The 22173-nt window shown below is 36.8% G+C and overlaps 2 protein-coding genes across 4 annotated transcripts in view; both read right to left on the bottom strand.

Annotated features, from left to right (window-relative positions):
• Window positions 1–684: 684 nt before the first annotated feature.
• On the bottom strand, window positions 685–17136 carry adam8b (ADAM metallopeptidase domain 8b). 2 transcript variants are annotated; one of them, XM_024285744.2, is made up of 23 exons: window positions 16758–17136; window positions 16313–16419; window positions 16107–16180; window positions 15956–16031; window positions 14874–14950; window positions 14434–14635; window positions 13064–13129; window positions 12933–12995; window positions 12695–12864; window positions 12541–12622; window positions 12333–12469; window positions 11406–11598; window positions 11158–11247; window positions 8500–8698; window positions 6837–6939; window positions 6431–6602; window positions 6284–6364; window positions 4454–4538; window positions 2946–3066; window positions 2737–2878; window positions 2617–2664; window positions 2475–2525; window positions 685–1406 (listed from the first exon to the last, which is right to left on the bottom strand). In XM_024285744.2, exons 1-23 carry the CDS (start codon window positions 16792–16794, stop codon window positions 1272–1274), a joined length of 2511 nt encoding a protein of 836 aa, XP_024141512.1. In that variant the 5' UTR covers window positions 16795–17136; the 3' UTR covers window positions 685–1271. The 2 variants fall into 2 exon arrangements, with proteins under 2 accessions (XP_024141512.1, XP_024141511.1); XM_024285743.2 differs by having other exon boundaries at window positions 686–1409; window positions 16758–17135.
• Window positions 17137–18239: 1103 nt separating this feature from the next.
• Window positions 18240–22173, bottom strand: part of tubgcp2 (tubulin, gamma complex associated protein 2) — an 11852-nt gene continuing 7918 nt past the window's right edge. The window contains exons 12-17 of one of the 2 annotated variants that reach the window (XM_036216975.1): window positions 21539–21667; window positions 21346–21466; window positions 21130–21273; window positions 20819–20920; window positions 20567–20730; window positions 18240–18754 (exon numbers count right to left, since the gene is read on the bottom strand). In XM_036216975.1, the coding sequence (XP_036072868.1) occupies window positions 18679–18754; window positions 20567–20730; window positions 20819–20920; window positions 21130–21273; window positions 21346–21466; window positions 21539–21667 (736 nt within the window). In that variant the 3' untranslated portion in view covers window positions 18240–18678. The remainder of the gene's footprint in view (window positions 18755–20566; window positions 20731–20818; window positions 20921–21129; window positions 21274–21345; window positions 21467–21538; window positions 21668–22173) is intronic. The other variant, XM_024284697.2, reaches the window with a different exon arrangement.

Genomic DNA, 22173 nt, shown 5'->3' with positions numbered 1-22173 from the left:
GTTTTTGTAGGCGAATTTGGCAATTAGCTAATATTTTAGTGGCTATCAGCTTCAACATTTTCAGCTATCAGCATCGTCAGAGGCCAAATTCAGCTTAGAGCATTTCCACTAGCATTATTGCAGGTAATGCTACATATCTAGTTCATAATCATGTTAAAAAGTTACGATTTTAAAGTTTTAAAATTTTAGTTTTAATTCAGCCCATGATCCAAGGTATGTTTTGGATTTTGGCCCCTTGTTTGAGAACCCCCTTCTTTAGAGGGCAAAGCTGAAGCATGACTCAGCAAAGTCATCCAAACTGACCCCGATAATGGTTTTTGTTCCCAGCTGCAGCTCAAAAACACTAAGAACTAAGACACTGCAGGAGGAGATGGTGAAGTAACAGAATAGTTTAGTCAAACTCAACAGAATATGCTTTTATATTCTAATTTGAGCAATTGTCATGATTTGAGAACCTATTTCTTTGTGTAAAAAAAGAATATGTGCCCTTATATGTCAGATTTGAAAAGAATAAACCAATTTTAAGGCTTTTGCATTAAATAAATACATTAAAAAAATAGGGTTTCTTAACCCTTTAACACCAGAGCTCCAGTATTTATGTTCTTTGATTTACTGTAACTTTTCCACCATGAACACAATAACTCCAGTAGATTCTGAAGGAGAAAAGCGGCTCATCAAGCTGCTTTTCTCCTTCAGAATCTACTGGAGTTATTGTGCTCACAGTTGAAAAGTTACAACATGTTAAAAATATTGTTTTCAAGCATCACCGGAAATGTCTCAGATGTTAAAAGGTTCCCTAAATATCAAAACTTTAGGCTGCAAATATTTGTAGCAGCAGAAATAAATACATAAATATTTGTCTTTTCTGACTAAATTTGGAGGTTTGGCTGCATGGATAAACACTAAAATCATTAAGTTAGACACAAAAAACTAAAAATCACAAAGCGGCTCCCATTTTATATAATAATCACCTTGCAGATGAAAGGAACCTTGTAGTGTTTATATCCAGCAGTTCATGATTATTATTATTATATTTGGTGTGTGCATCTCCAGCTGTTTTTGATTTATATAAGTTAACATAAAATATATATAAATATTTCCAGGAATTTATCAAAACTGCAGAGCATCCCACTATTCAAGGAGAAACATTTTAAATATAAAAATGTTAAACTGCTAGTCTTTCCATTTGCAGCTTTCATTTTACAACGTAAACACAAAATTGCACACTGGATTCTTCCTCCTTTGCTCCTCCTGTCCCCTTTAGGAGTATTTCAGGTAACCTTTTGGAATCTGGGTTTTGCTGGAAGCCGAGGAGGATGGACACTGGGCCTCGTGTTGGCCACGGCTGGAGGAGGAGGCCTGGGCTTGACCGGAGGAACAGGTGGAGGATTTGGTTTGGCTCCATTCTGCTAAAAACAACAAGTCAGACATTTGTAAGCATGTTCCTCCGTTTGGTTCATTCTCACCTGAACCTCTGAGCTTTAAGCCGTTTTGGTGTTTTAAAACCAGAAAACAAGACTTTTATGTTTGTTTAGAACAATAAAACTAATGTTTTGGTTACATGGATAATAGATTTTACTCTGACATAATGAAAGTGTTTGATAAAATGGGGATATCGGGAAGACGAAAGGAGAAATTGAGCAGACCATTTCCTGGAGGAAACGTGCCGATGTCAGATCCTTTCAAACAGTTCCCTCCTGGAAGAGTCTGTGCTGCAAGCTCCGCCCCTCGGCTTACACAGCACTCAATTTATCCCCCTACCAGTGATAATGAGCGAAAAGAAACCTTTCATTTTAGATGCAGAATACCGTATATATTCCAGCTGTGTCCTGTCTTCTATAAATTCCAGCTCAAATAGGTGTTTGTTACTTTTTCCATGGCGCTACCTTAAGACGCTACCTTAACACCAGGTCCCGCACAGCTGTGCAGAAGCCTCCTGTGTTTGTGCTGTGAAGGAGTTTAGCGATGGCCAGACCTACTAGAGGCAGATCTATCATCTGTGCATCCATCTTTGAAGAAGTTTGGATTATTTTCGTAGGAGAAATACAGACACGGATTTTGTCTGGGATGACGTCATGACGTGGACAACAGCAGCACGCAGCAGCAGGCGGAGCTTCAGGAATAAAGCCGTTTTACTTCAGGGTAGGGAAAAATTCATCAAATATAACTAATATTTCATAAATAATTTGTTTTTTAGTGGTCCAAATGTAATATATGATCATATATATGTATATAGTTCACTCTGAAAGGCTTAAGAAAATCATGGTAGTGCCCCTTTAAAGAAATGGTAACAGAATATTTAGAAGAAAAAAAACATATCTGCATATATTAACTTTTCTGTCATTTCTATTTTTATGACAAAAGTTAAATCTTAAAATATACATTTTGTCACTGTTCACAGAAAATAAATGCTGATTAGAAGAAGAAAATGCAGATAAAAACACAGAAATGCATCAAACCTCAGAAATACTCACCTCCGTTTTGGTCAGATGTGGCAAAGGTTTGGATGGAGGTTGAGGTTTGGTCTGTGACAAAAAACAAATAAATCGATTTACTACTTCAATAAAGCCTCAGTTTTCCACTGAATGGCTAAGGATGTAAAAAAGAAAAGTGTACCGGTTCAGTTTCAGAGGTAGACGACACTGAAGTCACGTTTTTAGGAGGCTGAGAAGGAAAAAAATGTGAATAAACTGTTTTTATTAGTATTTTTTTAACATAAAAAGGAGACTGGTGTACCTGTGGAGCCGCTCTGCTGGGAGTCACGGCTACAACCAGAGGGCTGTGGGCCTGCGTTGCCGTGGACGCCATCAGAGTGGGCTGGCTGATCTGAGGTCGGGCTCCTCCCTGGAATGTGGGGTTCAGCTTGGAAGGAACTTTCCTGGAAACAAAGTCATGAATCAGCTGGAAAATGACAAACAGCACAACCAAACCCTGTGAGGATCTACCTTTTCCTGGTGCGCTTTTCCATGTGTATCTTCTTACGGCACGTCAGCCCGACCACCAGCACACAGACCACCAGCAGAGTGGACAAGGCGGCACACACTCCGGCTACCATCGCCGTGTGAGCTGGAGAGGACGGCCGAATGAACGGTTAAAAATACAATGCAAAAGACCCTAAATTCAAGAAAAAAAGACTGATTTTTCACCAATCTTGACAAGAAGTCTTTCAAAAGCAATGTTCTTACCCTGTTAGTAGGTTTTTTTGCCTTTTTAAAAACATTTTCTCAAATTATAAGAATTTTTTTACTTATTTATAAGTTGGTTGTGTTTAACGCAAACTGCAGCTATTTTTGAGTTTGAGTGAACATGTCTCTTTGGCTTTGACATGGAACCTGTACAATACATTTTTCATAAACATGAGGCATGAATAAATAAGTATAACCAGTGTTTTACACCAATCAAGCTGAAAAACTGTCAGGATGAATTTGAAGTAGTTTTCTTCACCATAGAAGTCATTTGTTCTTCTTTCATTTAACATTTTATTAGCATTTTTTTTCCATATTCCCCTTAATAACTATCATTTTCAGTTTTCTTTAAACCATTTTGAGGGATTATATTCATGTTTTGGCCTTTTTCTCTTTTATTTAAAGCATATTTTTGCAATTTATAACAGCATTTTTAGCCATTATTGTTGCAAATTTCTAATGTTACGGCACCCGTAAACTATCAAATCCTCTGTTCAGCTACTTCAGATAAATTAGTAAAAATTAAGTAAGTTGTAAGTTTTAGCTTTTCTAGATTTTGATTATTCAAACATACCTCTGCCTCTTCTGCTTTCCACATTCACTTGTGTTTTTTTGGGAAGTGCATTTTTTCCTAGTTGATTGGAAAAAAAAACTATATATCCAATACTGTAAATAAATATATAATCATTGTGAGTGTAAACACACACAGAGATGATACAAATAGTAAAATTTAAGATAAAAACAATCATATATGCACTTTTCACTATTTCCTTGATAGAAATATACTCAGTGAATGAAATAATAACAAAACTTCAGAATATTCTTTTGTCTTTTTAAAAACATTGGTACATTTTTTTCATAAAAATCTTACATTTTTTGCAAAATAAAAATGTTGTGGAAACAAAAATGGTTCATGTTTCTGTCATGATTAAAAAAGATCCTTCCGCTCTGCTCTTCAGGCTGTTTCTGAAGAAACTAACGGTTTGACAAATTGACAGTCATTGTTTCTTCACTTTATTATTAAGGAGAAGTTACAGTTTATCCTTCCTGTGGTTTAAAAGCAGCTGAAACAACAAATGAAGCAAATTCTGATCAAAGAAATCCAACAAAATACATAATTTGTTGGATTTCTATGATGTAAATCTAATGCCACATCTGTCAAAACTGGAAGAATAATTCCTGCTAAACTTCATCAGAGAATGAGGCCGATTGGGCTAATAAAACCCCAGCTTTTGCTAAATCGAAGATTGTTGCTTTGTTTTTTTTACCTTGAGGTAGATCTGCATACTGGATGTCACAGTAAGGTGGCGCCCAGCCGGGATCACAGTGGCACTGGTTCTTGTGGTTACACACCTGCAGAGGAATGACACTTCAGTCAGGACAGATCAGAACCAAAGAGAACAGAAAGAGGGAAGGATTCTAGTAGAATGTTGTTTCAACAGGATGTACAGATGAGTGCGGGAACGTCATTCTGGTTCCAACAGGGTGCAAAATACTCTCAGTTCAAATAGTGTGCACATTTGAGAATCACTGATGCTGTCAGTGTTGCTGAAAAAACAAAACCAGAGCTTTCAGAGTAAGAACTTTGCTAAATTCTTATAATTTGAATTAATGTTTTCTGAGGAAAATCCATAACAAAAGTTTCCTGCATTTTCCCGTATTACTGTCAGTGTTTTCAGTGCTGTGATGATGAGAACTTCTCTGCAAAACAAGCCCAGCAGTTCATTTTTAAACAAGAATATAACTTTGTTTTTAGACATTTCTAGATATTTTACCAGGTTTGAAGTTGTTTTAACTTCTCTTTGCTCTACATCATTTAAAGTTTTATTTACAAAATTTTGTCTCATTTAGAGATAAGATCAATAATTAGAAAAATATGATTAAAATGAGTCAAGATCACTTTGACTCTTAACAATAGAACAATTTGATTTGAGACTCAAAAAAACTCAAATTTCTCTGTAATTTTTGGTTCAGCTTTAAGGATGTTATTTTAAAGTTCAATAAAAGTTAGACTGGCATTCAATGTCATTATTTTAGAAACCAAAAATTTAGATTCATATTCTAAGAATAATTGCTAGTTTTAGATATAATAAAGAATTATAAAGATTGTATCATAATTTCCTTCACATTGTGTAGTAAAATGAATCATTTAGATTTATTAAACTAGTTTTTTGTCACTAAAATCAAAATGAACTACAATTAGGTACAAAAAAACGTAAAACATACAAACTGTTTGCTTAGAACTGGCAAAAAAACATCTATTATTGAGCTGTTTAACATTCAATTTAAAGTAATTGTAGCTTTATAGTTTAATTTTTCCTTGTTTGGAACTCCTTGTTTCTAGAGTTTGCCATCTTATTAGATTATTTCTTGTGAGATAAAATAGCTCACTGCAAGGACAAATACATTGATTAAGTGTTCTTTTCTTATTTTAGGATGTTTTTTTTGCAGGTATAGTTTTAAGTCCAACCTTATCAGAAAAAAACACTTTGTGCTGCTTCTCTGAAATATTTTCCTTTTTTTTCGAAAACATAACTTGTAGCTCCTATTTTTACATGTTTTTGTCTGTAAACCACATGTGAACTATGACCTAACGGACAAAAACGCTATAATTAATTCATCCTGTGGTATTTGATCAAAGTAAAAACTACAATGTTAGTTGCTCTTGGATGTAACTTCATGGGGTTTTTATCTTTAAAACATTCACAGTCTGCAGAAGTTTCATCTTTGCGCGTAATCTGATCTGTTTTAAACTCTGTTGATCTCCGTTTTCATGAGGTCATCTTCTGGGAAACGTTTCTTTTTTTTCTAAGCTAATAGACTAAACTCTGGGCAAGCTGCCTGTTTTGTTGATACAGAGCTGCATACCAAGAAAGCAGGGAAATAGGTCAAGAAAACTCTCAAACTATTTCTGCTTGTGTGAAAGAAAGTGTTGCAACTTCTGCAGAAAGAACCAGAAACGAGCTCAGGATTCTGAAGAACAGCACGCCTCTAACATCGTATGTCCATGTGAAGCACTTGAAAGGTGAAGTTTTATACAAAATCCACATATTGGTATTCTTCAATTTAAAAAAATAGGAATTTGGCCTTGATCTTACCCCATTGTTGTTGCATTTCTTTGCACAATCCTCCCTTTTTCCATAAATGGAGATGTCCACACATCGATGATTCAAGCAAACCTGTGCAAAAAACTCTCATTTTAAATAGTGACTCGTGCACAGTTTCTTTCCTCTGAGGGTTCTTACCTTATTTGATCCACACGTGGCTCCATTCGGTACCATGTCCAGGTTTCTGCTCCGGTCATCTTCAACGGCGGCTTTACACTTTAAATTGAAGCGAAACACTTCGTAGACGGCCAGTTTTCCTGTGATGGAGTCCCCTCCATTCACACAAAACATCGAGCCACACTTCACATTCCTACAAAGATAAGGAAAGGAAAACTTTAGAGCCAACAGTTCAGTTACAAACAGTGTGAGGGACTTAAATCATTCTAAATATAGAAAATTCCACTTTCAAAAGCTCAAAAATATCTTGCTATCTTTGCAAATTCCACAGATGCTCCATGTAGAATGTATTTACTAAAATTATAGTGTCTTACATCAATAAAATAGTTAACCTTAACCTTTAAATGTTGTGAATGCTGAAACATACTCTGCAGAACAGGGAACAGGGCCGGATTTGTCCCTCCCACAGTTGGCGCCATCTTCCCCCTTTTTGTTGGAGTTAAAACACAGATCAGGACCCACTGCGGCTCCTGGATTCAAGAGACGAACACATAAGAAGATTTTATTTATGATTACTGATTCAGTTTTACACTCCAATGAAGCATAAATAATTAACCTTGTCATTATTTTGGCAAAATGTTATTTTTATAAGAAAAAATGGTTAGACAAAATCCTGCTTTTAAATAATTCTAAAGAAACAAATCTTAAATTATATCTAGTCTCTATAGATAATAAAATGTGTAATAGAGAATAAACAAAAACGAGAGACTATTAAAACTGTTTAAGTTTTCTTACTTCTTTTCTTTCCATTTTTCCTTTTCTTGACTTGTTCTGATTAGTCAGATATATTTGTATTGGGTTTTTTATGTTCTTCTGGAATATCTCGAATATTGTCCTAAATATTGTACTGACAATTTAGCTGAATAAAAAAATGTTTTTTTCAAAAATATTGAAATTGTTGATCAGTCTAGTTTGTGTGATCTTCTAAACTGCTCCATGTAGTCATTGAGAGAAGCCGTGCCTGATGAAACTCATACTTGGGAATGTTGACTGTATTTCGAGAACTGGACAGAGTGAAACATCTTCTTGCTAAACCTAATTTTTTTGTGACAATTTTTCTTTATCACAAGTTATTCAAGTTATAAACTGACCAATCAGATGCCTTAATAAAAGCAAGTGGTGCCCGTGGAAGGGGTGTGGCTTTCTGAGAAGCTCACTCATGATTGGTGACAGTAGTTGCCATAAAAACATCAACTTAGACCGACTCGGTCCAATCACTGTCGACTGGCTCCAAATGGCGACTCCCGTTTCTCAGAAAAATGGCGACTGAATTGGTTTAATTTCGCTGGAGTAGAAGGCAAGGCGTTTTCTATGGGTGACGTCACAGCCACACTATCCAATATGATGTACAGTCAATGCTTGGGACTGAGTTGCGAAAAGTGGAGGCTGGTCCAAGATTCAGAGCTGGCCCTGGACTGCATGCCAGCCCCAGCCAGCTTAGACAGCGGCTGCGTCAGGGAAGCAGGGGTTCAGCACCAGGTAAAATTATTGATTATGTCCAACTTTTGAGTTACTTATTTATAGTTTTAATTCTTCTCCTTTTTTTTTTAAATTTCAAACAAAATTAGTTTCGTGTCAAACTCTTACAAAAACATTAATATATAGCCAAATAATTGCAATTTGACAAGTAGATGATGCCCTGGGCAACCGCCTAGGTCGCCTATGCCTAGAGCCGGCACTGTCAAGATTCAAGAGTTTGTCAAGTGATTTAGAGAGCTTTTTGATGAATTAAAACACATTTTTATTGTTTTGCATCTTTGAACTTATTTGGAGCAAGAAAAAGACAACTCCATCTAGAGAATTGCTGTTTCAAATTTCCAGGATTTTGAAGACAAGATTGCCATTACTGCATTCTAAATACAAGAGGGAGTTAGACATTCTGACTTAGTTAAAAAAATGTAAAACTACTAAATTTTCACTGCATATTTACTTTTATGCAACTAAATCTTCATCTATGTTCGATTAAGACATGGAGAAGGTAAGAAATAATTTCAAATTCAACTTTTTAAAAAACATATAGGTGTGAGCACCTTCTCCAAACAGCCTCCAGCAGTGGTGCTCTCGCATGGGGCACTGTCCGTTGAAGCAGAAACCCTGTGCCTGTTTGTTGCAGGATTTGCCGTTCATCTCAAAGGCGTCTTCGGGACAGTCCTGGGAGTTTCCTGTGCAGTATTCAGGCAGGTCGCACTCGCCTGCTGACTTCCTGCACACGCTGCCCGTCACTTTGAACTGTGGATTAAAGACAGGACTTTATTTTCATTTTTTTATCGTCACTATCTTGTTTATTTCCGTGAGACTCTTCAAGTCCTTGAAGCCGTCATTAAAGGAAGGATGTGGTAAATTACACAACAGCGGAAGGCTATCACCCTCTGTTTCCTGTAGGTATGGACAGAGGGTTGGTGCTGATGCCCATTGTCTCTAACCAGATGGCCTTTGGGTGTGTAAGGAGGATTTTTGTGTGCTGCAAATGGTTTCTAGACTGTTCTAATCCAAGCTATTAACTACGAAACAACCACGTCCTGTTTGTTTGCTTAATTAACAGGTCATTTTCAAGTGCTAGTAGTTACTATTTAAAAAAAAAGACTATTTTTTTTTCATAAAAATGTCTCCAAACTTTAAGAAAAGAGGAATTTAATGGAATGAGGGACAAACTCGCTAAATCTAAAGGTTTGGGCTAAACCTATTGGATAACCAGTCTATGTAGTCTGTCTAGTTTTTAACAATTGTTTATATTTTGAAGCCCAATGAGGCAAATTCCTTTGTGATTTTGGGCTATATAAATAAAATTGAATTGAATTGAATTAAGTGTTGGTGATAATTTACTACTAGCAGTTCCAATACCAAGGGCAAAACTCAAGCTTAGTCAGCTCTCTTCATGTGAAATGTGTCACAAAAAGGAAGGAAGAAACAGTGACAATCACATTTCTACAGACTTTTTCAGGTTTGGACTGTTCTTAATACTCAGAGAGACTTCACTTTACAGCTGAAATACCTGATGTAATTTACACTTTATTGAACATAAAAAAAAAGAAAAAGAGTGAAAAACATATACATGCTTCGTTAGCCCCAGCTACAACAAAAAACCAAGCATTATTTACCTTGAATTGTTGTGATACAAATCGTGAATGAAGTGTTGCCTCTTTCTATTTCTGCATATCCAGATGTAGATGTTAAAGCCTTTGTCACATGCACTGGAACGACGGTTGACCCCTACAGGTGCTTCGGATTTTTGGGTTGTAAAGGCTCATGAAAATGGAAGGGTATTGTGAAGGATTTGTTGGGATAATGCACTTATAGTTGATGCTGTCCTATGGTGCTTTATAAGGTGTGAGTACTGGCTGCTTACTGACCATGAAAATGCTCCTTGCACTGGGTGTGCAAGTTAAGTTCCCATAGGACATGCCCACACACAAACTCCACTCTGGTTGTCTTATTTTCTCAGCTCTAACCATCAGGATGGAGCGTGCACTTTTCACCTGAACGCTAATAGACTCCTTGCAAAGTGCGCAGAGTTTGGATGGGTTAAAAAAATGTAAAATTTGTATGACCTGGGTTTGTCTAATGTACTTCAGCCTCACAAATCCTCATTTATGTGTTTACTATGACTTGTCGCTTGCAGCATGCCCATAGAAAACAACGTGCATGAACGTGCATGCACAGGTTTGCCCATTTTTCACCCGTTAGCCCGTATCTACCCACGAGGACAGTTGTGGCTAAGTCTTAAGGAGTTATACACTGTGGAGTAGGTGTCACAGCCCCATACTACTTACCTTGATTTAAGTGGATTATTAATGAAAAATGAATGCAGCTGGATAGCTTATTTGGTTAATTAAAGGACTGACATGCAGGAAATCAAGGTTCAGTTCCCAGAAAGGAGACTCATCCAGTGTGGGTCCTTGGGCAAGACGCCCTTGCGCTACTGCCGCAAGGGACCTCAGTCTGGATCTCCCTGTGCCGGTCCCTAGCCCGGATAAAACACAAGGTTGTGTCAGAGGTAAAAATCTCTGCCAAGCTACCCATGAAAATCAGTAAAAGCTGACTGTCTGATAAACCAGAAAGTGAAAATTAATGGAAAAAGCAAAACTCTTGCTCATTAATAGCCTGCTAACAACTATTTTTCTTTCAATGTTGCATTAGCACTAGTTACATTATTTGAGGTATTCACCATATCCACTTTGACTCTTCAACCCCTATAAGGGCCTCTAACAAACCTGTGGACATGTGGGTTACACATTAAAATTTCGAGACATAAATCATATCAAAAAATAAGGGAGAACTGGGTTTATTTGATTAATTTATTAAAGCAATGGTTTAAGTATTGATTATCGGTCTTCAACTTTTACAGTTGAAGTTATTGGATTATTACAAAAATGTCAAAATAATGCGATCCTTATTGAAAGCAGATTGTTTGAATAGAAGGTTCCTTTTTGGTTTAAATATGTCTAAATTCTGTCACAATATTTGAAAATACCAGATTTTACAGATTTATTTATTTTTTTGTTTTAGACAATAAAAGAAACATGTTCAGTGCTACAAAATAGTTAATTTCCCCCCCATTTTTTACTCTTTTATATGTAATTATTTGTTTTTGTTTTAAAGTAAAGTTGCTCCAACTTGAATGCAATTGTTGGATTCAGTTACCATGAATAAGGGCTTGATAGAAAGACAAAGGCTTTGTTTTTCTTTACCTGACAGTTTTCACAGCACTGTCCGTGAGCGCACTGGGATCCTGCAGTGAGCCGACATGTTGATGCCTCACAGCAAGAGTTGTTACATTCCTACAAAGAAAGCAAATCAACTGTTCAGTGTGAAGCAAACTTCATTAGTGTTTTACTAGTCATATAAATTGATTAACTCAGTAAACTTCAAGCTTCAGTTCCAGCTTGTTTTAACAACCTAAAAAGTAACACTTTGGATGTACTCGACTGCCTTTTACCTGTGCAGTGCCACAGTCGCACTCCTCTCCGGGATCTAGTATGGCATTACCGCAGCTTGGACCCAAAGCGATGCTCTTAGAGGAGCCAGAGGCAGGTAGCTCCAGGCAGTTAGGCTGAGCTCGCTGCATGAATTCATCCAGCTGCCTCAAACTGCAGCTGCTGAAAAACTCTGGAAACATCCCACCTTTGATCCTGAACACAGAGAGCAGGACAGTCAGAGCACGCCTGCTGTGAAATCCAGTCAAGTTTTTCTCAGAAACATGACCCACACTAAAAAGAAACTAGATTCATAGCATTACTTACAACAACGCTTGTGTAAATGCAGAAAATGTATAATTGTGCCAACACAGCTAGCATAATGTTAAAATATTAACTAAACTTTAAATTTGCATTAAGAACTTTAAAAGTCAAATTTAGCCAAAACAGCTAGCATAATGCTAAAATATCAGCTAAACTCAAAATTAGCAAAAAAAAAACTTTTTTAAAAAGTCTAATTTTGCCAAAGCATAATGCTAAAATATTAGCTAAACCCAAAATTTGCTTAAAGAACTTAAGAAATTATCATTTTGCCAAAACAGCTAGCATAAATATTAGGTAAACTCTAAATTTGCAAAAGAACTTAAAAATTAGAATTTTGACAAAACAGCTAGCATAATGCTAAAATATTAGCTAAATTCTAATTTAGCAAAAAAAAAAAAAAAACTGTAAATTAGTCTAATTTTGCCAAAGCAGCTAGCATAATGTTAAAATATTGGCTAAACCCAAAATAAGCCTAAAAATTTTTTTAAAAAGTAAAACTTTGCCAAAACAGCTAGCATAATCTAGCTAAATTCCAAATTAGCCTAAAAATCTCGAAAACGTCTAAATTAATAATAATAATTTAAAAAAAGTACTAGGACAATCACAGATAATACTGAAATTCTTACTTTTCTGTCATCACACAGTCCGAGCTGCTGTAACCGGCACCGCACAGACATCCAGCGGCATCGTGGGACAAGCCAAAGTTATGTCCCATTTCATGAGCGATGGTGGAGGCGAGGCCCATCAGGTTTTCATGGTGGTCCTACAGGACAGGTGTAGGTATGTGGGTTCCAATTCTATCAATAAGGACTACCGAAGAGGCGTAACACCCACCTGGTTAACGCCACCGGAGTTCGGGGTGCACATGGCAAACTTATTCGCCAGCCCCACTGTGTCCCCTTCAAAGTCCGTCCCCCTGTCAGAGACAGACTGAGTGAGCTCCGGCGGGCAGCAGCTCTTCCTGTAATCTCTGCAATGCGGCACTCACGTCACAAACTGGGCGTTGTCATGTTTCACTCTCAGGAGGAGGTCGGACTGACGCCATGACAGGAAGTTGTCCAGAGTAGTCCCTTCACTCGGATCCACCTTGATGAGGTCTCTTTTGGTCCAAATCTCCAGGCCCACCAACATGATGCGAATGTTTAGACGTCGATAGACCTGCAGATGGAATGCCGGGTTAGATGTGACTGAGCACAGACGGCTTCAGCAGATGAACGCCACTTTACCTTGTCAACGTGATTCACAGCTGAGAGAATCCGCTGTCGAGTATCTTTTCCATGTCGATTGTACTGCAAAGTGATACGTCATCAGATTTATTACAAAATGTAACTGATGCTGTTGTCATAGAAACATTTACCTCAGCGTTGTCCACAACCACAACAAGCTCAACAAACTTTGGCGGATCTGAGACGGGTTTCGACTCCTGAAAAAACAGAAGAACAGCAACTTGATTAAAAGACAGAAACAGGTCTAAAAATGAACCGCTCGTGCAAAGACTCAGTATTTACAACCGTTCAGAGCCCTGAGTGTGCGTAGAGTACGAGTTCTTGATGGAACTTCTATTGTTAAACCATTCAGAGAACTAGATCTGATTTTTTTCTTCTGATGTTTTTCGCAATTCTTTGAAATTTTGATCCCTGCCACAAATGAAAATGAATTTGAGGGTCAGTGAACATGATGAGATCATAGCCGGAGGAAACAACAAAAAAATGAACGGGGGATTTAAAAATAAAAAAATAAATTCACAAACAAGACCAAAACACATCAAGGAAGTTTAGAAATTATTATGGGATGGACACAGGACAGCTTGGTGGCTACTTTGTGGCTAAGTGTCCAATTTGGATATTTTCACATTTTCTCACAATATGGGGAAAAAATACTTCACAAAATTTCACACAAATGCCACAAGGTGAAGTCTACAACCAAAACCAAAGTTTTGTTGACCTTTGACCTCAGAAAGAGGCAGACACCTTGAATTTTCTGAAAATATCACATTTAGTGCCATCTACAAATGTCCTCCTAAGGATTTCAGTCTATCATCTCCTAACTCCCCAGCATAATTGGGAAACTATTTGGGAGAAAAATGCTGGAACTTGAAGTCGTAGATTTTGAACGCCATTACTGTGGCGAGCTCGCAAAAGTGGCATTCCCCTATAACTCGCACACTTAATAGATGAATTGTTGGCTCAAGCTGAGGAAAACAATATGACATACAATATGAATATATTAGAAAGTGGGCGTGGTTAACAAAAATCCTCAGTAGCCAAGGGAAAAAAAAGTATACTTGAAGATTCTTCTCAAATTTATGTAGAAACGTGGAAAGAAAATAGAAAAACTGCATTTTTTTCCCATAAATTTGTCACTGAGTATGGAGTAGCCATACAATGTGGTTTTCATTTTTCTTCTGTTCAGCTTCTATTGCACAGCACCGCCACCAAACCGTCAGCTGTTGTGCAGTGATGGTATCCCAACACTCTAATTGTGAATTTGATCAGATAAAACCAATTAAAAGTAGGTTGTTTTTGTCATTTCCTGCCTAATCAAACCAAATCCACCGGACTCTCCTAATGAAAACGCAGCCTGCTCTGATGTGCATCAAACGACTGAAAGGAGGATAAGAGCTCACTCAGACATTTCAAAACGTGTAGTGTTTTGGATTCAAATTTAGTCAGGCTAGATGTGTGAGAACATGTCTCAAATTAAAGAGGCCCTAAGGCAGGAGCGTACCCATGATCTGGTCATGAAGAGGGCTGCAGGCTGCTGGTCCTGCTGCTGCTGTCTGTCCTCTGCAGCTGCTTTGAGGGCACAGGAAGAGCGATGACCAGAGCCGAGCTTGAGCTCATCACTGCTGTAGACGGCATGGTCCTCCTCCTCCGTCTGTCCAAGAGGCTCGATCAGGTACAGCTGCTGCTGCGCTCTCAGGAAACCGCTGCAAGAGAGAACCGGAACTAGTTATCAACGGGTTTGCAGAAAATAAAATCAAGCTGTATTTTGTGCAAATCTAAGAACTTAAGAACAATAAGCAATACTGGATAAAAAAATATTTAGAAGGAAATAGGTTAAGAAACAGCTGCAGAACAAACCGCCTAGTCAGCATCAAATGTAAGAGGTAAAAAAAAAAAAAAAAACTAGCAACAAAATGCTTAAAAAAAATCAGATTTTCCTACCTGATGCCGGAACATATCTGCACGCTCACAGAGGAGTCTTCCTCGCTTTGAATGTGTCCGTGGTAGAAGCAGTGCTCCTGAACAGAAAGCACACAGAGGAGGCTTCAGACTCCAAACACAAAGACTCTTTCTTGTTTTGTAATGTCCAAGAAATCCAGAGTCACATGGAGCAAATCCTCATCCAACCAGACTGATGACGCTCAAAAACAGGCAGACTTTATTATGTAGGGTCAGCTTTTAATTAACAAAATATGTTGTTTCAGTAAAAAGAAGACAGAAAATAAATGAATGCTGATGAGAAATATTTATATTAAAATATGAACTATAAATCCCACAAATAATAAAGAGTTTAAGCCTCAAACAAATGTTGGATACACTGAAACCTTTAGCAAACGTGAGTTTAAAAGTCATTTTTAACAATTTGTTGTTGTTTTTTTAGATTCTTTAGATCAGTTCAATTTGCTTTCATTATCTAAACATGTAGGAATAAAGATTTAAAGAAATTAATCCAAAATGTAAATATTCTAAAGGGTGCTTAAACTTTGATCATCTTTCGATCTGTTGTAAAAACATTCCATAGGGATTTTAATTAGGATTTTTTTAGCCAAAATTAAAAAAAAAAAAAAAAAAATCTGACGGTTTCTAGGACAAAGTTTCTGTAGAGTGGCAGGAGTTCCTTAGAAATTTGCCTCTGAGTTGTGACTGCTGGTGCACAGTAACCCCACCCCCTTTCCCATTATCGATCTATTTACACGCTCTCTTGCTAGCTTACAGCCCCTCACACCCCCGACCAAACACTGGTGCAACAAAAATGAGGAACTCTCTGCAAGTGGATGCATCAGAATGGGGCGGAGCAAGTTTAATTTTTTTAATATTTGCCCTCCATAATCAGAAAAATTCCACAAAAGCATGTTAAAACACCATTTATCATCAAAGTGGTGTTTAAGTTTAGTTTTAGCTTTTTCTATGAAGGAAAGTACATATAATTTGAAAGACTTTCACAACTCTGCAGAAGGAAAAATGGTAATATTGAAAACAAAACATAAATAAGTCATAATAAATTGTTAATAAGAGAGTGTCACCTCTTTTGGTGCTGTTGTGACCCTTTCTCCATCCTCTGTATAGAATGTTTCAGTGTAATTTCTCCCAAAAAGATTCCTGATAAATATAGGATAAAAATGTTATTTTTTTTACATTAATATCATGAAACAAAAATTAAAGTCTGATTTTCACCAGTTCTTTTCCAGATGAATAGTCCAGTTTCTCCCTCCGATTGTCAGATCATACAGAACTGTGTCTGGATAAGTCTATAGAAAAAAAACAACATGTAATTTTCAAAAAAAAAAAGTTTTAATACCATAAAGGCCAAACAGAAAACAATAAACAGGAGAGATGAGTCGTTTTAATACAAAAGAGTAATTTTGCTCAGGTGTTCTTACCTGGCCGTTCTGCAGGCTCCTCTTCTGTCTGTCGTGACGTCGCTGGGGTCGGACCACCTCATAATTCTGAACGTGAGACAGCAAAACCCCGCTGTGCACGAGACAGGCTGCACACAACCGTTACTCAGCATTTTGACGGACTGTACCATTATGTTTTAAAAGCTTGCTTCAATTTAAATTATTAATAATAATAATATTACCATTATTAGCCATTTGTATCAAAAGTAATATACACTTTTTACCATTTTGAATACACTTTTTGAACTTACAAAAGCTACTATACTCTAACCCTCTCGTGGGAACCTACATTTATTTTTGACAAAAATACTTTAACCCGAGAATAGAAGTTAGCTTAAACCACTTCCGGTCACGAACAAATAAATGTTTGATAATATTTGTAAGCTATTGTTATAGTTGTATTGTTAAAAACATAATAAAGTCTCACCGAAGAAAAAACACAGCGGCGACACCTTCCCCATCATGACGGCGCGCTGCTCGCTCTCCGGCGAGCCATTGCCTGTGCATTATACAGTCGCCGAGGCCCCGCCCCCCGTGACTCACAACTTCAGGGAAAGAAGCCGGTCATGACCTCATGACCATAATAAAGAGTAGATGCTGTCGCATCGACGGGGCCGCCATCTTGGACCAGTCACCCGCTCCATTAGATGTAAACTACTTAACAGGCGCAACGAATCCATAATCAATCATAACTCATATAAACGAACATATATACATTTTAATTATAATTTATATATTAACATATGTAATATAATGTAGTTATAGACATTTTTACAGAGTGAGAGAAACCAGGGACTATAATAAAGCATAAAAAGAACATGACAAACCATGTACCATAATTACACACGTACAAGTTTTTTTTTTATTATTTTGATTTATTTCAAACATGTAAAACATTACAAAATGACTTAAAAACATCAATTCGATCATCTTTTAAAAAAGAAAAGTCACAAACCAAATTCGAATACATATTTGAAAACAGGCAGAAGCAAATGCTTCACAATATATAAATCTAAACAAAACAAAAAAATATTCAGTAACTTTCAATGTTTCCACTTTTTACCCGTAAATCATATGAATCGTTATCCACAATGTCTTTTTCACAATAAAAAAAAAATATTTAAAATTATAATTTTATTCTTCCATCTTATATTTTAACAACAGCTTCTCTTTAATTTTGATAGTTTATAGTTTAATGTCCAAACATTCTTTGTATTGATTTTCATGGCTGTTCCACAGTGTAATCCTGCATGCTGATACATACATACACTTCCTCATGGTTTGAATTATTGGTTGTTTAAAAATACTATCCCCTCAGTGAGTTATCTTTTTCCCTATCTCTTTGTTGTTTCTGAATATTATGGGGCAATACTTTATTGTTAACTTTATAGAGACGTTTTCCTGTATACAAATAAACTAAATAAAAGAATTTGATTAATTTAGAACTAAGAAATACCATGTTTCTTATCTTCAGAAACAACCAATGACAACAAGTTGGAATGATGGTTGTCGATGCCAAACTGTGTCTCCTCTGTGTTCCCAAAGCAGAAAAACGTCCTCTGTTCCAGTCTCCTCCTGGATGATGTGTGACTGTCGACACTTTTAGAGCTTGCTTTCTTGAAACCTGGAAAATCCCCCTCTCTGCAGCTCTCAGCACTTTACTATGTTTAATATGGGTGACAGCAAACAAGGGAGATTTTAATGTCCAAGGCCTTTACAATTATTAGGCCATTATCGTTTAGGGTTTGGAATATTGGTTGTTTTAACAAGATTTATTTGAGACAAACCTTTCTGGTCATTCAGTATTGCCAAATAGGAAAAATCCTTTTGAACTCTTCGGTTCTTCTTGTGATAAAAACATGTTTGACTTAAAATGTTTTAATATATTATGCTAAATGTTCAACAAAGATTCAACTCATGCTTTTATTTTGAAATTAGCCATTTCATTTCCAGTCATACATGGACCAGTTTTCAGACAATCAAAACAATAAATTCACAATTCATTCAAGTCACAAATCTGTTCAGGCTAAATTCAGTAAAAAGGTAAAACCAAGGAAAATGTTTGCAGCAGTTGATGAAGGACTGAAGTGTGCTTCTTTACTTTACATCTGGCTTAATCAAGCAGAAGTTCATTTTTCAAAAACAACGGAGCAATGAAGGAATAGTTGAATTTAGCAAATGTACATTGTAACGAAGCTCAATACAAACTTTGTTACTACAGAGTCGAGGCATTGGTGCAGTTTTGCACAAACACATCAGCAATATTAAATACAGGACAGGGTTTATAAACATTATATACTTGCTGACAGCTAGAGCTGCCATGACACTTTATGAAGCACAGATGAGGATTATGCTGCTGCTTTCTGACTGCGCTCAACGGCCATCCGCTCCAACCGCTCAGTGTAGAATCCATTGAAGTCCAGCCTGAAGAGTCAGAAAATAGCATTTTAATTAATGAATCAATATATAGTTCAGTTTAATGGGACCGAAAGAAATACAAGAGTTTATTATTAATATAATTAAGCATTTGTTTAAGAATTTATTTAATTCCTACATTTGAAACAAAAAATTGATTTTTGCAGTTCCCGCAGTGACCACTGGGGACAAAAGCGAGCAATTTTCAATAAGCTTTTATGATAAAAATTCAACCAAAAATAAACTTATGTACACTTTTTTGTATGTTTATTGCTTAATGTTCTATTCAACAGATTAAACAAATTGCATATTGGTCATGCATTTGTCGTTGCAAAATTATTATTATTTTTTGCATTTTTGGTACCAAAAAACATAAATGCAATTGCTTTTGCCTTATTTCATATTTTATTTAAATAATTTAAGATTGAATTGGATATATTTTCATAATTATTTCTAAATTAGGGCTGGGCGATATGTCAAAAAAAGAAAATCACGATTTTTAAAATTTTATTTCACGATTTTGATTTTTTCCCGATTTCTTTAAAATAAATTCAAATTGACAAAAAATGAATTATAATGATTTTAGTTGAAAGAAGTAAACACATTTTTAACAAGTATTGATATTTATTCAAATTTTAATTTCAAATGTATTCAAAGTGGGGGTGTAACGGATCACAAAACTCAAGGTTCGGATTGTGTCACGGTCTTAGGGTCAAGGTTTGGATCATTTTTATGATCAGTAAAAAGTAAAAAAAAAAAACGGCAAAAAACAACAAGATAAAAGCTAATTATATTTTTGAAAATACTTCAAATTATATATTCAATAAGCATATAAAGTACTTTACACACAATATCTATAATTATCAAAACATTTGGTCATTGAGGCCTACTTGTTAAACAAAACATATTTAAACTTTGAAGACAAACAACATGCTAAAACATGTAGTTTCTGATTACATCTACATGTTTTTAGACCAAATCTACAAAAACAGAGTTCTTGTTCCACCTCCCTAATGTCCAAACTAAATCATGAATAAAACAGTTAAAATTATTTTTTTGGTATTGTTTTATTGAAACCAACTATGGGAACATTTAAATATTAAAAATAACAATTATCCGTAAAACGTGACACTCCCGTGCTCACTTTTCCTAGTGATTTTTGATCTCTTTGGCTTGCCATAAAATCGTCCCGTGACGGCACTGGCGAGTTCGTTATGGAGCGGGTTTCTCCAGTGTGGGACGGCCGCTGCTCATCATTGGGAGATTCTTTGAATCCATAAATGGAAACGTGTACTGATGCTTTTATTCAGCTCTTAAAATTAAATAAACCTGATATTTGTTGATCCTTCATTATGAAGCTGAGAAAAGCTTTTGACGGAAGCTCCTCCCACACACGGCGGGAGCTTCAGCTGAACAGACTTTAAGATAACCATGAAGCAGTTACTTAAGTGCTTGTTAAAACAAAGAGGATTTGCATGAATTGGACACAAACTCCATTCGATGTGAACGGACAGTTGATTTAAATTATGCTAGCGCGAGGTGCGCACGCGTAGGAGGTGGTGTGGTCCATGTTACACACGTGTGCCAGTCAACAAGCTTTTGCCTTCTCGCTCTTGCAGCTTTTCGTAGAAGATTGTGATAAAACGATCTCTCAAAAATGACACATTGTCAGCTTTGGAGATCATAAGAGGGTTTTATATCGTCATATCACCCACCCCTATTCTAAAAAACATTTTCAAATTGAACTGTCAATTCAAAATTAAATATAAGTTGGAGTTATGGGTGAAAAAACTTGCATACATGGGAAATTCCTCCACTTACCTGTAGATGATGCTGATCATGCTGTGCTCACAGTCGTTGGTGCTGTAGATGCTGAGTTTGTCCAGCAGGTCCAGCAGCAGCATACTGAAGTTACTGTCAAACTTACTGATGGTGACTTCAAGACCAGCGTCAGACTGCAGAGCGTCCCCGTGTTCGGCTGCATACTGAAACAAATAGAAAAAATTCTCCATAAAAGGTTATCAAAGCATGTCTGAGCAGAAAACACTTCAGAGGATCAGACATGTGAAATACCTTTGAGGTGAGCTTCTTCTCCGCTTCAGTTGGAGTTGGAGCTTCGTAAATAGTCCCCTGCTCTCGAGACAGACGCTCCAACCTCATGCTCTGTGTGAACCGCTGCAACAAAACATTAACTTTACAATATATATGTATATAAAACTATTTTTCTTTTAGTTTTAACCAAAACGGTTCAACCAGGGAACTATTTTATGCACAACTGCACACCAACAAACTATGAAAATAACATCTAAATATCCCTAAAAGTGAACTCAAACATTAAAATAACATGCAGTTCTATGTGAGAAAAGCAATTTTTCTGCACAAACCTGCATGCAGTTTGTGAACATGACACAGACGGTCATGAGTTTGGAGAAGATCCTTAGCAGCTCTGGGTTGGTCAGCATGCAGTCCTTCAGGCAGTTGTCCAGGAAACTGGTGTGGTGGCACAGCACGTCGTCGATGTTGGAAGCCTGGTGACGGAGACTCATTTCAGCTCCATAAAGCTGGAACCATCACGTCTTCCTGCAGGTTTCTTCACTCACCGTTTTCAGGTTGTTCTCCATGATGTGCCATGTGGGCTCCATCACCTCGAACATCATGTAGTACTGAATGTTCTGCACGAAGTTAAGCATGCGCTGGCGCAGGGCGAACGCTGCTGCAAACCTAAACACGGATCGCAGAGTGTAAGGACGTTTTAAATTCAAATAACGTTGACATGAAATGACATCAGCTCACCATTTGGCGCAGTGCAGCGAGTACTGTTTGAAGTCTTTGTTGCTGATCCACACGTTGCAAAGCAGCCGCTCCACATGTTTGCAGAAGAACATGTGTCTGAATAACATCTGGTATCTGGTTAGCGCTTTTCTGAACAACAAACACACAGACATGGGCTGTTATTACCAAAAATGTCATCATTTATTGAAACAACAGTCATTTGTGTGCTTTAAATGTCAAAGCCTTAAAGCAGTAAAATCACCAGAATACAGATTTGAGGCTTTACTGCCTTTATCTTCTAACATGGTTGTAAAAATAAAATGAAATGCTAAAAAAAAAATTAAAAAAAAATAAAAAATCTTCCTGCAGTACCTCAGTGTTTCCCTCTTTTGCTTTTATTATAAGTGGGGTCATCTGGACCCCACAATAGAGCGCTGAACTTTTTTTTTAAGGATTTTTTATCTTCTCTGGTGTCCGTGGCAGACATAAAATCCGGTCCACCTTTATCATGGGAGGGATCACGCATCAATATAAGGGTGGGGTCATCTGGACCCCATAAGAGAGCACGAAGGTTAAGAAAGTACACGTGACCGAGTGACTTGACATGTGCAAGGAATGAGTTGGATGCGGTGGAGAATCCAGTAATTTTTCAAAAT

The sequence above is a fragment of the Oryzias melastigma genome, linkage group LG19 (assembly GCF_002922805.2).
Source record: "Oryzias melastigma strain HK-1 linkage group LG19, ASM292280v2, whole genome shotgun sequence".
Classification (NCBI taxonomy): Eukaryota; Metazoa; Chordata; class Actinopteri; order Beloniformes; family Adrianichthyidae; genus Oryzias; species Oryzias melastigma.
The sequence above is the reverse complement of the archived record's forward strand: the minus strand, read 5'-3'. Positions and strand labels throughout refer to the sequence as shown.

What these genes read in the sequence shown, in the direction of transcription:
- adam8b (XM_024285743.2), bottom strand. Translation starts at nt 16,794, where the DNA reads ATGATGGGGAAGGTGTCGCCGCTGTGTTTTTTCTTCG. An exon ending in CTACCTCTGAAACTGAACCG is followed by an intron (nt 2,526 to 2,616) that starts GTACACTTTTCT and finishes TTTTTGTCACAG; the next exon opens with ACCAAACCTCAACCTCCATC. An exon ending in CACATCTGACCAAAACGGAG is followed by an intron (nt 1,410 to 2,474) that starts GTGAGTATTTCT and finishes TGTTGTTTTTAG; the next exon opens with CAGAATGGAGCCAAACCAAA.